General features: G+C 42.1%; 1 protein-coding gene across 1 annotated transcript; it reads right to left on the bottom strand.

The window, feature by feature from the left end:
- Positions 1-1003: 1003 nt before the first annotated feature.
- Positions 1004-13891, bottom strand: mst1rb (macrophage stimulating 1 receptor b; the record flags this gene model as incomplete). Its single annotated transcript, XM_079218992.1, has 20 exons — positions 1004-1236; positions 1995-2131; positions 2519-2684; positions 2852-2961; positions 3087-3268; positions 3383-3463; positions 3577-3780; positions 3896-3985; positions 4163-4316; positions 4653-4799; positions 5424-5642; positions 5715-5814; positions 5938-6117; positions 6315-6451; positions 6587-6722; positions 7334-7494; positions 7597-7767; positions 8254-8376; positions 8464-8640; positions 12686-13891. 20 exons carry the CDS (start codon positions 13889-13891, stop codon positions 1008-1010), a joined length of 4110 nt encoding a protein of 1369 aa, XP_079075118.1. The 3' UTR covers positions 1004-1007.
- Positions 13892-18977: the final 5086 nt, after the last annotated feature.

Below are 18977 nucleotides of genomic sequence, written 5' to 3'. Positions count from 1 at the left end.
AGCGGTAACGCAGAGGACTTCTTACAGAATGCTGACCTCTAGTGGAGAAAGCAACAAAAGACGTAGCAGCTACAAGGCAAACTATTTATGTGGTGTAGAAATCAACCGCAAATGGCAGGGTTTGCATGCATTCTCATATTTACTTGAAGTCCAGAGCATGAGAACAAATTTATAAACAAATAAATATTTTAATTTATAACACTATCTCAAAGACATTGTGTCAGACATGCAAGCAACGGGGTGATGTCGGATTGCCTTCAGCACATTGTGGTCGACCATTGTGCCTGACAGAAGTGTGATCCAAAATATACAGAACAATCACTGCATTGCAAAAGGATTAAAAGCAAATGTGGGGAAATGCCATACATAAACGTAAATAAACATAGGCTCTGCTGCTGTAACAGGACACTATGTTGTAGGTAGTAAAAGAAAGCTAATGTGCCACTGAATTACACGGACGCTGTGCTTATTGTGACACCTTTCAATGCCGACACTTAAAAACATGGACATGGAAGAACTGAGCAAACAAACAAAAAATGTGTGTGTTGTGGGAACAGGTCAGCTCAGCACGACTAAGATGTGGTTATCTATTCAGCCCTAGCCTGTACCTGTTCGAACGCATTAATGTCAGTTAATGTGAACAAACCAGTGTAACACTTATTAGCTTCTAATGGACATGTAATGAGTTTTATTATCTCTAGCTAACAAGCTAGTTCTACAACACATGCATCATCAGTGACATCTGTTAGCAGTGACAATAACATAGAAACTAAATGTCTGTGAAATACTTTTAAGATGACTTTGAGTCTGGGAGCTCAAACTTGACTCTGCTTTTGTTGAAAAAGTCTCCAACATGGCATCGTACCGCCCTTCCAATGCCCAGTAACAAACAGCAGGCAGCGCCTCTGTCTCAGATGCTTTGCGGTAAGAAACACGGCCGAGGTTGTTTTGTGGTCTTGCTGTAAGCACCAATACCATTTTAAAGTCGAGAGAGGGAGGGGAGTGGATCAGGAAGAGACTGAGCCTGAGTCTTCAACATCTGTGGAGTCGTTTTCATCAGCAGACTCTGTGAGGGCGGGGTAGGGCGGCTGGTCCAGGTTGACGTAGGTGACATTCAAACTGATGTAGTGTTCTCCCTCCAGGCCGGACAGGATGGTGGAGACGGCCAACACCAACGTCGCAAAGCTGGGCCTCAACTCCGGATCAGGGTCCCAGCACTGCAGGATAATGCTATACCTGGAAAAGAAACATGGACAGAGTCTGAGTCCAATCAAGGGGAGAATAGGCAACTAAGTCTACTATATTATCAGTTCGCATTAAAATAATCTATAATTACTTTCACATTTAATTTCAGACTTACTCATTTAATACACACCAGTTTTGGTGGAACGTTTCGTCAAATGTCTTACATAATGAACTACTTAGGTACGGAAGTGACAATAATGTGAGGAATAAATCAACATTAAAACCTTATTACAAGAAGATTTTCCAAACTTTCAAACTATCCCTTTAATATCCTATGTTGGTGCTCTACATGTGTCCCTTGGTGAGACTTTTTCCATGAGGACCGAATAGTTGATTTATTCTCCATCAATCTTTAGGTTGGTGTGCAAAAGCCTCCAGTCCAAGGGATGTGTCAGTAAAACAGCAAAGACATGTTGTCTTTTCGCTGTAAAGTCAGACCACTGTGTGTGTGCATGTGCGTGTGTCACATACACATTAACTCCCAAACTGCATTGTTTAACTGTGTTGGAATACCAAGTAGTGGAGAAATTGCGGGTTTCACACTACTGAGTGACCATACGAACATCTTGTTATTACTACTCAGACTTTGTTCTTCCGTCTTGTTGTTGTAAATCTGTGTCAGCATTGTTGCAGTATTTGTACCAAAGCATCCCTCAATTATGTGAAGTTTTACAATGAATGTATGCAAAAGTATTAGTTAAACAATTTAACAAAGTGTGCAACATAATGCTATTACTCCCACTACTTACAAAGGGGCCGGGCAGTACTGGGGCTGGGGAAGCCTCCTGCCCTTTAGCAAGTAATGTGTTATGTCATACGGGTCCACCTCTGGGTAGGGGCTCGCTCCTCTGGTCAGCATCTCCCACATCAGCACGCCAAAGGACCACTGCATCAGCACGGGCAAAGGTTACACACATGTTAAGAAAAATGTAAAAACACAACAACATGCGACTCCACATCATTACAGATATCTACTGGGTGATATCTTTGTTTATGACCATATCAGCCATGAGCATTGTGTGAACCCTAACATTTAAATTGCAACCCCTTGGGTAGATGTAGAGGACAACAGATGACCGTACATGTATTATTGGAATATATTAACATGGTGATAATGGACATTAAACGAGAACGCCACAAAACATCTTGAAATTTAGTGAATCGGACACACAATTACTTCACACCCCATATTTCACAATCTACAGATAATACATGCGTCAGATCTCCCTGCAGCAGTTCTTGATTATAATAAGGAAGATCTCCATTTGCTCACCACATCAGACTTGGAGGTGAATTTCTGTGTCTGCAGACTCTCGATGGCCATCCACTTGACGGGTAGCTTGGCCTTCCTGTGGTCCTGAACACTATAGTACTCCTTATCAAACACATCTCTGGCCATGCCAAAGTCTGCCACCTTGACTGTATACGACTCGTCCAGCCTGAAGACAGAAAAAACAACCTTATAGTTTTGCTGAATTATGATGTAACAATGTAACTCAACCAAAATGTGTATCACAAAACATCTCCCTACGCTAAATCCAAGAGAAATTCCGGCCCTGTGGTGGTGAATAAACTGCTGATTTCTCTGCACATCTCGGTGACTCACATGCAATTGCGTGCTGCAAGATCTCGGTGCACAAACTTCATTTTAGCCAAATACTCCATTCCCTTGGTAACCTGCAGCCCGAAGCCAATCAGATCCTTGACGGTGGGGTTCTGAACAAATGCCCAAAACACATTTTAAACAGTTGACGAAACATAAACAAAAAAATATATATAAGAAGAATGACTGTACATAAATCAAATTATTAATTTGCTCTGTCTTGATGTAGGTGTCACACCCTCTTCTCGCAGCGTATGAAGTGTCGCAGGTCACCGTGTTTCATGTACGGTAGCACCACTAGAGGGAGCCCCTCCTGTGGCAGGAGGATGCCCAGCAGAGACAGCACATTAATGTGGTGGAAACCCTTCATTATGATACCTTCCTTCAGAAACTGCTCCACCTCCTCAACATCTGTTATTCCTGATGACACACAAACATAAAATATTATGGACTCAGAACTAAAGGAAGGAAGCCACTGGAATAGCAATAATGAGACGCTGCTTTTAAAAGGTAGACTGGTTAGATGTCGCTCACTGTTCAAAGACTTGACAGCACAGTGGATTTCTCTGTTGTTGTGGTCTTTGAAGTAGCCATGATAGACAGTGCCAAAATGACCTACATGGGAATACAAATACAGTGACACAGGAATTATATTTCCAAGGACAAAGCTTACACAAGGCTATATAACAAGTATTTTGGTTTCAGATAGGGGCAATGGGGCTCCTCACCCTTCCCTATGATCCGGTGGTGTTGCACAATGAGCATCTCAGCGGGAATCAGAACATCCTTCACCTCCTCTAGCAGCTGCGGCCTAAAACTGGAGATGGAGATCTTCTCTGGAGGCATGAGGGGAGTTAGGGCGGGATCTATGTTGCATGCAGCGTAGCCCCGGCTGGGGAACACCTGCGGGGTGGGAGGGCTCTGGGACACTGCTGGTAAAAGTCCAGAGAGAGTGGGGCTTCTTATTATTGAGAGTTATGAAGTGTGTCCGAAGCAAACTATACAGTATTACAGTGCAGTATGCTAAGTGCTCAGATAGCCTGTCACCTCTCCTGTAGTCCCCAACCGGCGACATCTCCATGTTATTTGTACTGGAGCGGCTAGCAATGTGGGCTAAATGGCTCTCCACCATGAAGGCTGAAAAACATTTCACAAGACTTTTTTAATCATCAACCCTAGGACATGTACATCCCATGCAACACCGGGGTGTTCTGGTTGAAAGACTTCTGTAATTCATCCCAAATTCCCACCCACAGCTGGATCCAGTTGCACAAACAGGTCTGACCAAGGTCCACCTAAGAGAGAGGCGCCCACCTTTCTTCTTCTTCCTCAAGTGTTTCATAACAACGAAGGCCAGCACTGCCCCGGCCACCAGAGCCGCCAGGATCCCCAGAACAATGCCCACCATGTAGTGGTTGCTGACCTTCACCACCGTACCGACGTTGTGGACCTGGCCGTTGATGGAGATCTAAAGAACAGAGTTCATCAGACACAGTGATTACAATTTTATAAAGTGTGGTTTAAGAGTTCTACTGACATTGAGTGATACTGCAACAGAAACAGTTTGCATACAGACATGCCAAATCCAAATTTTCTAGGTGTATGCATAGAAAATAAAAAAAGTTGCAATTTTCTTTTGCAAAATGTCTTTTTCTTTTGCATTATTTGCCTATCCCATCTGATGGCTGATTGACAACGTACAAGCCTGGTTGGTGATCACTGGACAGTCACACGCGAGCGACCTGGGGCTCTGTGTTGCACGCTTGATCCAGGTAAGTCAGTCAGTAAATCATCATCTCTTTACCTTCACCGGCAGGCCCTCACCGGGGATGGTCATGTTCTTGGGGATCCTACAGGTGATCTCATTATCCAGGACTTTAGCATCACAATCAACGCCCGCCACCGTCATAATGATGGTCATACAGGAGCTCACCAGATTCAGCTTTTGATGCTGTGCACAGGGAGGTAAAATCAAGACACAAGACAGCACAAGTTATTTAAAAATCTATCATGAATATGACACATTCATATTTAATTTGTCATTAAGAAGACTGAGCGATTGTTATATAAAACTGTAAATCAAAGCTTGCTTTATGAATAAAAGTACAAAACTGCTGTATTTCGATGTATTGAACAACATACGTGAAATATATGGTTTCGTACATGAAAAAATTCAAATGTCACAGACATTTGTGCAAATGTGCGCAAATGTGCCCCAATGAAAATGTTGTAGTCCCCACCTGAATTTTCTTTGTACAAAACCCTCTCTAACTTTGTTCTGCTTCACTTTGTCAAAGTCAACCTTTGCAGAGAGAATGTCCACATACTGTGCTATGATTTGGGTTAGAGTTGGACCTTACAGCTGCATCAGTTCAAAGAAATAATCATCCTGAAAGTGCTTCTTTTTTTTAGGCGTACCTTTTTATTACATTACCCAAATGATTCAAATAGCCCTAGTGGTTGCAGAGATACACCGTTTTTAGTTTGGGTATGCAATTTTCGAGGAAAGGGCCTAAAAATAGGATGGTTTTAAAAGGTTAAATCCAAAGTGAATACCCTCAGGGTGATCTCTTACGTGTAGTGACACTTCGTCAAACCCGGGGTACAAATTCAGCACATGTCCCTCGGTTTCGAAAGGAATGGGCTCGCCGTAAGGGTGGTAGGAGAACTCTTTGTTCCAAAGTCCCAACGCTCCGTCCATGTCAAAAGAAAGCTCTCCTTCCTCCGTCTCATCCCTGGGGAACGCCGGAGAGATGCACTCCATCCTCGTGGGCAAGGACTTACCAATACACTCCTGAAACAAGACAGTGTGATTGACTTAACAAAATTTAATTAATCTAGTGTACATTATGATGAATAACTGTACCCTTGATACAGGTTTCAAGTGGCTCTCATTGGGTTTAAAGCGGATGATGGTGCGGTAAACAGAATCCAGGTTCTCCCCCCCGATGACAATCTTTGACCCCCTGCAATTCAGACAAACGGTGAGGCATGTTTCCATAATGTCAGGGGAGATAAGATTGATTCCTGTTACAGCTGAATTTTCAATGTGATAAAGATGAGAAAAGGTGGAGGTCTCACTGGCTGACCTGTCAAAGCTGCAGTCAGGCAGGACGGCTGTAATCATCGGGTTTTCCTTGTAGTAAAACACCTTTGTGGTGAGGACGGAAGACTTGTCGATGAAAACGCTCAGAGGGACATCCCTCACCTCTGAGATGGGCTGCGACAGACAGATGATGGAGGACACATTGCCTTTGGGCTCTGTGACTCTGTAGGGAGACAGAGGTATGAACAGCTTTCAAAGCTTTTTCATGTTGCATGTTCAATATGATAACATAGTTCAGAGTCAATCTAGGGGTAGAGTCCCGTCAAGGGGTTAGCCTGTGGTTTCCCAAACCATAATTATTCCACGCACAATTTGAGGGTAGTGTGATAAAAACAGATAGGGACAGATGTGTTTCCAGACCTCTTTATAGGACAGGGCATGTCGTTGAGAGTGACTCTCCTGGTCTTCCCGGCATCCAAGTGCGGCCCAGTCACTGTGATGAGTGTGCCCCCAACACGAGGCCCATAGTTGGGTTGGATTTCTGTGATGTTGGGAATCTGGAGGGACAGTTCATTTAAGTATTGTGGTCAACAAATAAAAAAAAAAGTGGTTCCCTATATAAAATAGAATTTAGTATGTACAGCTTGTGTGTTGTAATGAGGATATCAGTAGACGATAGCAGCGAAGATTACCACAAATGTGAATCCTGGCATTTCTGCCTTCCCGTCAATAGAGTAGCGTCCCTCCACCTTGCCCTCATGCACCTCCACTGTAATGTTAACTGGTTTGAACAGCTCAGTGGACCCAGAGCGAATCTTACACACCAAGCTGAGGAGCAGCACCACAAAACACATGTGTGAGTGACAGCAACGGCCAGTGACAAATACAATTTCAGAGTGAATTAAAACTTTTTGACTTTAAACTCCGTCAGGAGACTAAAGTTGTTACATGTGTTAAGATGTGTAACCCTTTTTAGTCACACAACTAAGAAAGTTCAATAAATTGCAACAAAGCTAACGGCATTCACATCAGCCTCAGATGTACTTTGTGTTTTGTGCTATTTGGCAATGTTAGCATACTAAAATGCTAAACCAAGATGGTGAACATAGTAAAACAAGTACCTGATAAATATCAGCATGTTAACATTATTACTGTGAGAAGGTTAGCTCAAGGTTAACTACACATTACAACACATCAGTAAGCATCATATGCCATATATCAAGTTTGTCAGCCCCTCAAAGTCTAGACGATTTTTTCTCCACAAACAGAAGCCTCAATAGACCAGATCCCAGTGCACGAAAGTCATGGTCTTTTAGCGCGTTCTCAATTTCTCAGAAGGCTTCTGGAAAGAAAAATGCAAGCCTTTTCTTTTCTTTTTATTCCAAGGGCACATAACGAATTGGACTTGGAGCCAGAACAGGGCCTGCACAGATACTCACTGCGTGTTGTTGCATTTGCCCGGAAGCACAGTGCACGCAGCCTGTCCCAGTCGGACCTGGTGGGTTCTGGAGGTGATGGTAGGTCTCACGGGAGACTGGAACTCCCAGCCGCACACCGTGAGCTCTGTTTGACCGTCAGGAGGAGCAGTCCGCGGAAAGAACTACGTCAATAAAGCAGAACACACAGTGCCACCTTGAAATGAAATGTTTTCATTAGTTACACGAAGAGACGTGTGTATCCCGGATTACGGAACAAACCTCACCCCAGTGATCCCCGGCGGGCAGGACTCGTTCCTCCAGCGGCTGTGACACTCGCTCTCCCAGGAGCACACTCCGGAGCACCAGCCACAGCCCATGAACTTCGGGGATGTCAGGCACGTGGCACAAGTCAGGAAGTGTTGACAGCCCGGCCCTCTCTGGGGCACCTGGATCATCTGAAACAGAGGGATTTAAAGGTCACATATTCACTCGTGTGGCCTTGTAGTACTTCATTATTAATGTGGCTATTACTGTAACATGTAAACTGATGCTGGGCCTCGTTCAGCAGACAGCTCCACGTGCAAAGAGGAAGTCCAACACACTGCTCTAATCCAAATAACGCACGGTAATAACCCATGTGATTACTGATATCGACCATTCTGCAAATTGCAAAGTCACATCAAGTTTATCGATTTGCTTTAGCCCCTTGTTCATTCTCAGGGTGACCGGGATTATAACCTATCCCAGCATGCACTGGGCAGAAGACAGTAAAACATCATAGGACCGATGGCAGTCCCAACTCATTTGTAATTGTAATGTAATCTGAGCTGCATGTTTGATCTGTGGGAGTATAGTTGACCCCCGAGAGCCTCCTGATCAAATGACATACATTTACGTTGATATAAATGAAAGTGTTTCTCTCTAATTTCATGCTCTTGTACCTTGTCTCCAACCACAAAGAGAAGATACTCTGATGAGTAAACAGTGGCAGTGGACGTGACCCTCTGGTTCTCTACCAAAGAGTAATTGGCAAAGATAATAGGGCTGGATCTTGTCAATACAAGCTGTCAACACAGACACAACGTATGATTATTAGTAGTGGACCGTACACAATGTTCAAGTGAGGACAGACACCAAACATGGCCGTGTACCTGCAGCAGGCGTCCAGTCGAGGTGCCAATATGGGCTACGGTCTTGTTCTCTATGGTTGTGACCAGCAAAGATGTGAGCAGGACGTCTGTCATCTGCCTGTTGAAGAGGTCCACTCTGTAGTAGGGCTTCGACAGCATAGTAGGATGGTCTCTGCATGTGGCATTATTCTCCATGCTCTAGTACCGAGGCAGCAGGCAGCAAGAGGACATGGAAGTGAGACAATAAGGAGGAATGTGAGGCAGAAAATATACTCAGCATTATCAGACATGTTTGAACTAGACATCAGGGTCTACAACAGGCTTTTAGGTACAGAAACACAACAAAATAATCAACACTCTTTCAACTGCATGCTCAGATGTCATAGAGATGAATGTGTTTGGGTCCAAATTAGCTTGACAGCTCTCTTCGAAGAGTTCCACATTCACAGACGATGATATTTCTCTTTTTTTAAGCGTACAGCTGTAGTGAAACGGGCCCAGCTGTTTGCTTGCGAGGAGGACAAGCTACGAGCTGCACTGGTCACCAGGGAAATCACGAGTTCCCGGCACACCAGAAGCACAAGGTGAATCTGCTGTTATAATGTCATCATTTCGTAATTCAAGAGGCCATGATAAATTATTATGTGCTGTGCTAGTGACAGCGGGATTGCCTTGTAGCTGTAGACACGCAGCAGGGCGGATCTCTGTTTGATTAGAGGGAGTCGTCGGGTCAACACTGGTTAATATCTTTCGGGGCATGATATAACAACAAAGAAATTACACTTTCTAATTGTGTTCCTTCCTGTCATAAAAAAGGGAAACAGGTTATCAAGTATATACATTTTTCAAATTAAGTGGATGCGAAGAATAGAGGGAGACATGCTCTATGCTCTTGTCTGATGATGTGAGTCTTGAAAAAAACACAAACAGCATTGCTATTGGCCAAAATAAGAGGAGCATGTAACCTTGGTTATAATTTAGTTTCCAGAACCCTAAACCTCAAATGCCACAATAAAAAAAGTAATTACTTGGGAAGCTTAAGGACATATGACTGACATAGAAACAAAGTGTGAACAAGAACAATAATATCCAGAATAGTATATATTGGCATGTGTTAAAACCAAACTAAAACACCTTTTCATATTTCAGTGAGAGCCCAGAAGCTGAAGGTGGCCGGTGATCTACAGAATCACATGCTCAGATTGAAAACATTATTCAATTTAATGATCCTTCAAAATCTAAATGATTCAATGGCATCCTAAAAAGCAGGTAAGCGTAGTCTTTGTGAGGATCAGATGATCTTGTTGGCACTAAATGTGTTTTGGTCTGTAGAGAAATGGAAGAACCAGTACTGGACAATCCCGCTGGCTGGTCACTCGTTCAGACCAGCAGCCAAAAACAGAGGCCTCAGGAGAAAGGTTCACCAGTCCCCTGAAACTGAAACCGCAGAGTAACTTATGATTAAAAATATTGCATTGTGGGAAATATGCATGGTTTCTGGAAATTAAAAAAAACAGTTTCCCACGACTATTAACATAATAAACCAATGCAGTCCTCATCTGAGACGTTTAAAAATATACATCCAAATGCTCACTATGGCCTTAACAGGCTACTGAATACACTGACACCATGACAGTTATGAATGACATGAGATCAAATCTTTTTTTAACACATTTTTTAATACCCTCTTCCCGTCTGACCTGAGAAATTCACTCAACTGACGCAGCCCTCAACCCTCACTCCCACCTGGCTCCTGTCCAATTCATTCCAACAGACTTCTTCCATCCTTAGTTTTCCATCAAAAAAGCAATTTGTATCCCTGATTTTGTCGATTTAACAGTGAGCGCTGAATGCCGATACGAGTGGTTTTGGTTGCATTCCTCTGCCTGCTTGGATGCAAATGACCTTAATGGCACCTAATAGGGATTCAAAAATGTGTCCTTTTCACGGGCATGTAATCTAGAAGATCTGACACATGATGAAGATGATTAGTCCAATGGAAAAGAAAATAACAAATATGATCACAGAGTTTCCGTTATATTTTTTATGTGTCCGCTATCAGCCATTCTCATCACTTCCAAAACCTCCCCACCATGGGGACCTCCCCACCATGGGGACTTCCAAAACCTCCCCACCATTCATTGACTGTGTCAATGAAGTGATAATTCCACTTTTGGGGAACCATGCTTTTGGCTTTCTTACTGAGAGTAAGATGAAAAGATTGATACCACTCTCACAAACAGATAGCGGTATCAATCTTCTCATTTACCTCTAAAGCATAAGATGTGAACAAGCTCTCAAAAGGCACATTTAGTTCCTATTTCTGATGGCAATGGTTTCACTATGAGCTTGCACAATAATCTGCAGACAAATTCAACTTGAACTAAAACAGTGAGTCACTCAATGACCACATGCAGCTGGACCGAGCTCTGTACGATGAAAATGAACTTTTTCCAGTTTGTGTAATTTCCTTAGTCATGTTTGTTAGTCATTGTGTCTGCCAGTAGTTTGAGTAAAGTATTGCTTTGGTTCGGAGTTTACAGAATTTCATAATATTTTTCTCTAATAATCCTCAGAAAGCATGAACATGACGAAGGTTGAATACTTGTCAAGATCATGTTTTAACCAAAACTATTGCATCTGAGGCACTCCTGATTTGCTTTTACCATTTGGATACCATCTGCCCTTGCACATGTGCAAACAAGCTGCCATGGAGCCTATGTTCTCCGCTCCCCACACACAATTTCCCTGCACCAGTGTTGGAATGCCCACTGAGAGAAGCGTGCACATTCCTCAGGTTCATTTGATTGACATTTATATGATTCGTGAACTGCCACAATTGTGTTTAATCTTTCTGCTCACACGGATTTTCTGTAGAGGGACTTTAATTCCCTGACTCACTGACCCTTTAAGGAGGAGGAGTGCACCTCCCTTATTATTCATGTATACAGTTGATTGTTAAAAGAAAAGTGCATATTATCAATAGACAGTTCTTTTCATTTTCAACTGCAGTGTCTGCAAAGGTGTCACACTTGATGTGTCTTTTGACCATGATGTTAAATGAGTGTTGGCAGCAGGCTGAGAGGGGAGGAGACAAGCCCTGCAGAATTATACAGACAAGACAAGCATCTTTAAAATTGACAAGAATGTCCCAGCTCAGTCAATTATGCGGCAGTAAAACAATGGTGATGGCTGTTTGGCTTACTGCCAAGTACCTTGACAGCCTGGTGGTATGTTGACTGCAGGTTTGAGTGTTGAACAGTGTGCCCAGTCAAATTGTTTGAGTCTTTGTTTTTTCTGCTGTAATGCTAGTCAGTGCAAAAAAGGGAATGTTTACTTGTTTATCAAATGCAATAACAATATATATGTGATTATGCCTCTTGAGAGGATACATGTAGTTAATATATTTTGGTAAAAGCACAATTGAGCACAATTTAGCCATTAATGCAACCTGTGCCTCTAATAGGGCCTTTTTTAGCAGCAATGTTGACATGTAATTGCCGGATAAACACAGGTGCAATTGATCAAACTGATGACGGTCCCATTCCATTTAGTGTCTCAGCCAATACAGTGTGATAGCATGCTCAATACCAGGGCCCCAGCCCAGCTAAATGGAACAGGGCCGGAATATTTTTTTCAATCAATCTACCCTGCAATTACATGTCAAAATGCTGTGAAAAGGGTCTGATCCAAAGATCCTCCCTGATTGGCTACAGACATCAGAAAATAGGGTTATGAAAGGTTTTGGAAGAGAGCAAACTGCTTGTGTGTTTCACAAGGCCTGCATTTTGTGTACTGTGAAGGTTTTTTCTCACCAAGTCTCCACAGAGGACCCAAGTGATGAACATAATGAAATTGTTTATGTTTCTCCTTTTTTTTCTGAATCCATTTATTATTTGGAAAATATAACGTCTACTCTCTTTTCCACTCACACTAGCAGCCATCCTCAAGTACAACACAAGCAAATTATGTTTCCCGATGATTTCATCCAGTCACAACAAGTGCTCAGTTACATCACTATCTCTTTCATATGTACGCACATGTTAGGAGAGAGGACAGCTCCACACCCACATGGGGAGATTTTCTAACAGGCCCTGTCAAGAAACCTGCAAGTCAACAAATAATTATCCATATACCAGGGAGATACCTCAGATATTTCCTGGGAATTCTATCAAACAAAGAGTTGGATAACCTCATCCATGTTATGGATAAATGCAGCGCGTTGGTGGACGGACGGCCTCACCTCATGTGGACAGCTCTCACAGGGCTGGAAATGGCAGAGCCCTCTGGAGAGCTGCTCTGGCCCAGACTCGCAGCAGTCATCCACCCCATCCACGATGGCTTTGTTCACGTTGTCAATCGGGAAGGCGCACAGGGCCGAGTCGTGCTCCGTCACCCCATTGTCATCAGTGACGGCAAAAACCCCGTAGAGGATGTCATCCTCCTCCTCGGCCCCCAACTCCTCTGCCAGCTCCCTGCCTGCCTTGGCAAAGTGTGCTGCCTGGACCACGTTGTACACCACGTCCTTATAGGGCTCGCTGGCTACGTTTCTCCTCCGGCGCTTCGGCTCAAACCGGCACTCCAGGATCACCTCCCGGTACCTCTTCATCTCCCACTCATTTCGCGGGAGACGGCCCAAGCGTGTCTGAAACGGAGAGGAGTCCTGTTCGGGGCTCTCTCTCTGAACTGAGAGGAAGTAGACGAACTCCTGAGTGAAAAAGCTGTAGACATATTCGATGTTGTATGTCCGCCGCAAGCCCGGAAGGACAGTCAGGCCACGCACGTCGCTGTAGAAGCCATCTTCTGTGGCCAGTGGTCGACGTACTGATATAGACTTCCTTGCGTAACGCTGGGTCACGCTGTCGTTGACAGTGGTGGCAACAAAGAAGTAGACGGTCTGACCCTCTTCGACCATTGTGACTTTGGTACCAAGAGGGCTTGCCAAACAGTCGGGACAGTAGGCAGCGGAGTTCGAACCCTTTCTGAACAAGCACTTCGAAAGGGAAGGCGACTCTCCATTTGGGTTTAGTTGGTGGAAATAACATACACCATACTGAGAACTTCCACAAGAGTATAAAGACATAAAGAGAGTATCCAACAGCAAGACCTGATTGTTTGTGTCCTCCAGGAAGTTTGGATCCTTGTCAATGTTGCACAAATTGCATATGTGACACTCAGGGCTGCCCACCGGCCCGGTGCGGAGCTCCCACACCTTCTCCAAGCTTCTGTTGACAGCTTCGATCACATTCTGAGAGGCAACATACACCTCCTGGTAGAGCGAGTTGTTGACTATGTTCTGGATGGCGCCCCGGGCCTGGAAGAAGGGCATGGTGTAAACCACAGAGAAGTTGACAGGGCTGGGGGCAAGCGAGGGACAGTTGGCCTGGGCAATGGCCAGCAGAGTCTGAACGCAGACACATGTCCCCCACTGGGTGGTCCAGTGGACCATCTCCACTCCGGGGTGCAACAGCACAAACAACGTGGGGTTACCTCCAGGTCTGATGTCGGGACAAAAGCATCCTTAACACCAGCCGCTGATATCTGAAGGAAGAAAGTAGAATAGGTCATTCAATTATTGAGGGGGACACTACAGTTGAACAGGGTAAACCTTTGAACTAATAGATATCGCCATGGAACGTCCACAGTTGATTAAATTAAGGCAATCAGTTTCTGTATCACAGCATCCTGATATGTCTAATGTGGCTTTATCTTTATGTGCACAATTGTAAATTCCTGATTCATTTTGTTGACATATTAGGGTCAAAGGTTTTTACAGATATTTTACAGATTTTGGGATATCCCTTTGTATCACTCCATAAATCAGAAAACACTGACAAGAGCCAATGTATATATATTTAAATGTGTTTTTAGGAATAGAATGTTCTATAAATCAGGCTATAAATGACATATGGACACATCCCTCTGTAAAAACCTTCAGAATATAGATAGGAGTGAAATTGGAAAGTATGTATATGCTACTGAAGTAAAAACCTTTAAAGATAAAAATTCTACATGTTTTGCAAGAACCTACAGGTGAATAGTGTTTAATAATGTGCTTGTGTAATCATGTTTAATAAATAGATATCCCCATATTTCCTAGATTACTTACATTATAACAAGTATTTTTTTGTATTACGCGTTTTCAGAAAATGTTTGTTTGAATATGCAAACAAGGCATTGGTGAATTCAGGAGACATCTACAGACATTGGTAGACAAAGTGTTGTTAAATACAGATCTTAATGTGTATTCTGTATGATTTATTTCCACTAGTCTGAAAGAAGACATGTTATGGAGGCAATATACTGTTGTCCAAATCCAGAATTGACCTTGCATTGAGAAATGATCCTCTACACAAACATGGCTGGAACCGCAGCGTAAAAATATCACTCTTTGACCCTGAGAACATTTTGACAAAAGGGTAACTTTCTTGCTTTTCTTCATGGCTTTTAATTTCCTCTTGCGATCTTCCAAAGGAATGGAGTTTAGTTTTTCTTTAAAGACTGAAACCTATTGCATTCAGAACTGATGTACTGTTTTCTTCAGTAACACTAACCCTCCTGCAAAACTATGAAATTATCAACAACAAAAATATTGTTTTCAGGAAATGGTGACTGTTATTTCAACTGACCGCTCAAATAAAAATCACTCCGCAACGCGTAACTATGTCCTGCACTGAATCTGAACAGATCTGAGGTGATAAATATCATCATCTTGGTTGAGCCAGATAATGATAAAAGCACATGCGGTCATAAAGATAAAAGCTTCCTCTGACACACTGTTTACATAATAAAACAGAGAGCTGCGTTGTTGGTGCTCAGCATAGTAGGAGTGGATAAAACTCATTTTTTCTAATGTGACTTCCTGCGTAAGTCATTTACATCTGTCTGGACGTGTTTATTCTGGTTAATCCAACATCCCATCTGTCCCCCCACATTATGAGTCATGCTCTTTCATTTAGGAGAACTAGAAATAATAAACCAAGTTAACCCACCAAATCTATGAACAAAAAAAATGTGGCCTCTCCATCAGCCTCTAAACAACAGGCAACCAAGTGGAACCGCGCTTCAAACTCTGAACCTTGCCTTCCCTCTGGACAGACGTTGCTGGGTGGATCATTAACTCGGCACATCGCAGTAAGGCTGTATGGAAGAATCTCGGCCTCTCCACTTTCCATTCCCGGCACAGCCGCTACGTGCCTTCCAGGGGGAAATATGTGCACAGGCTGATGGTCATGAGGACGACATGCGCCTTTTTCAGCCCCAGGTGAAGAAGAAACGGCTCATCTGCTCGTGCCACCGAATTTTGATCAACTCTGATTACTTTTTTTAGCTGCAGAGAAAGCTCCATTTTCCATTTTACCAAAACTCCATCACCTATTGTTGCTGTAAGGAGTCGTACGGAAAAGTTTCAAGTCAAGTGTGTTGTCTCAGCATCAATAATTCATGGAATCCTACTAAAGTGGTGTTACATTTTAACATTGGCAACTCCATGTGAAACTGAGGTTACGGTTAGAGGACATGGGCGTACATAGTAATGGCTGATTGACTTCCTTCATGTTCATGGTTAATAAAGCAAATGGTTGAAATTGAGTTTCCGTTCGTTGTACTATTGTGCTACTTATACAATAGTAATAGTAAAAGATCGGCGTGTCGGTTTTTGCTTTGTTTTGTTTTTTTATCAGTGTATTCCATCTCAGGTGAATTAAAGATGCAGGATTCTGATGTTATAGTGTCTGTGTGTTAAATGTGCTCTATCTTATATTTCATTCGTCTTTTTATCTCAGCGTCTATATGAATTTACCGATTCACTTTTCCAAATTTCCAAATTGTTACTTAAGTACGGCAGTGTCCTGTCAGGCTAGAGAGGGATGGAGACATTGAATTTGGCTGCCAACAGCTTTCTCAGATCAGTGCCTTGCTCACGGGCACTTTGGCGGCAGTTATAATGAGAGAGCCTCTCTCGTTGATTGATAACACAGATATCCATGGGGATTTGAGGAGGCAATCAACTGCGCAAACAATCAATAGTGAAAGACGCATGGCACCCCAAGGAAATGTGAATTAATTCAGCGGCAGGGAATGCCTCCCAAGCCAGAACCGCCCAAAAAGCAACCCACCAGTGTGGAGCGACACACAGCTCTTTTCTGTGTTTACATTATTTTGAAACATATCAGCATGATTTTGTTTATTAAGTTTATATAAGTATACTATATAATGTTATTCTTCAAAAATGATTCATCCAAGAGAGCAAGTCGACATCAAGACAAATTCTGAAAATTACACAAGAGCTGCACCATTTTTAGCCTGCTCTTGTCCTTTTTTTAAATGTTTATTATTATTATTATTATTATTATTATTATTATTATTATTATTATTATTGATTATTATCTCCGTGTTCATGCTCTTGTTTTTATACAACAGTGGCTGCCTTAAGTTCTGTGAAATCGTGTCAGTTTGCATTCTGGCTCCATTCCACATGTATTTGACTACAACAGCTGCAGAAACTGGGAAACACCTAGCTCTGGGATCTCTAGGACTGATTATAGTCGTTTACGGTGGTCTTTTAAACAAACTATACAGAGAATAAATCCATTTGCAAACGTAAATTGTCATTTATTTCATGATATCACTCTCAAATTAGACACCTTCTATAATCTGTGTTCAGATCACCTTTCAGCCCCCTGAGCCTATGTTACAGTGAAAACTCGTATTTTTAAACTCTACGGTTGGTTTAAATGTAACAGTGCCGCCTTTAAAATGACTTTAACACGCTTTGTGACGTTTTAATCTCCCGTTATAATATAATTGTTAGTGTGCTATAACATCTGAACGAGCGCCTATACTGGAATATTTAGCGGTGTCAGGTGTCTCTGGTACATGGCAGATGTGACTGTTATGGAAGCTCACCTGTGCAGGTTAGTCACTGTCCTCTCGTTGCCAGCGTTGCTCCTTGGCCTGACTCTGGAAAGCAGCGCATGCAGCGGGATGATTCAAGGTCTCACCATTCGGCCGTAAAGCCTGGACCGTCCTCGCGAGGCGCCGGGACACGTAACCTGCTGGCTTCGGGTTTTACTTGAACGCGCAGCTCGAGTCGGACCTCTTTGCTTCAGACTTCAGCTCGCCCCGCCCCCCTCTGACAGTCAGTAGCGGGAAACACAATTAACCCTCGTTAAACAGTGACGTACACGTGCCGGCAATTAATGCATGTACATTGTTATAAAACAGAATTTGCCCTTCCCCCCTTGTATTGGTTTTATTGCGCTCCAATTCAGTTCCCTTGGTTCTACTGGTCCTATAACGATACTCATGAAATATGACTGTAAACAAAAAAAGATGATATACATATAATATATATACATACATATATATATATATATTTATATATATATATATGTATGTATATATAAACATACATATATCTATAGATACATATGTATGTATGTACATACAATAGATACATATCCGAAGACATACTATACTCCAGTGGCAGCCGGCCAATAGAGGGCCGCGGGGCCTGGTCCAACCCACCTTGAGCCACCAAAAAAAATACAAAATACATTATTTGTAATTTTATTAATTATAAAAAATTATAAAGTTATACTAATTGTTATAAGTTATACAATTATACTAATTGTCAATAATTGTGTTTTTGAGCTATGGAATGTACCCAGTAATATTTAGGATATAGGATATCGGAATAGGATATCTCCGCAAAATATATGCTTTTCCTGCTTGTACCCTCTGCTCATGCATGTCCTCTCTGCTCTGAGCTGCTCACATGCACTTCTCTGCTGGTGTCTGCTGCCGTGCACGTGCCGGGGCCGAAGCGATTTGACCCAAGAAAGACGGGTCTAATACGCAGTTTAGCCAATCACTGATTAAAGATATAAATGATGGACATATCATTTATCCAATTCGCGCCCTAAAAAGGACTTCCTGCGGGGCCATTCTCATCAAGCCCCGGTACTTTGAAGAGGATCCAGGAACATGCCTGACTTCAATAAGAAGGTCATTGAGAGGTTTGCCACTCAGAAGGACAGAAGAGCAAAGTTCCTTTACAAATAATCTGTCTCAAAAAACCATGCAGGTTTCCTCACCACACTGATTGTGTGCTTCCCCAACAAACAAGGTTTATATGGGGCATCTTAAAATATAAACTTGTTCTATTAGACTATATATATATATATATATATATATATATATATATATATATATATATATATATATATATATATATATATATATATATATGTATATATATATATACATATATATATACACATATATATATATATATATATGTGTATATATATTATAATATATTCATGATATTTATATTGTATATTTATGATTATATTATATGGTATTTATATATTATACTGACTAGTATTATATGATATATATATATATATATATATATATATATATATATATATATATATTAATATACTTAATTGAATGAATAATATGTCATTATGTTGTGTGTTGGAATAAATGTTAAATATTTAACTGCAAAGTAGTAATGTGTTTTGTAT

The sequence above is a fragment of the Taurulus bubalis genome, assembly GCF_910589615.1.
Source record: "Taurulus bubalis genome assembly, chromosome: 5".
In the NCBI taxonomy this organism is placed as follows: domain Eukaryota; kingdom Metazoa; phylum Chordata; class Actinopteri; order Perciformes; family Cottidae; genus Taurulus; species Taurulus bubalis.
This window is presented reverse-complemented; position numbering and strand designations above follow the sequence as displayed.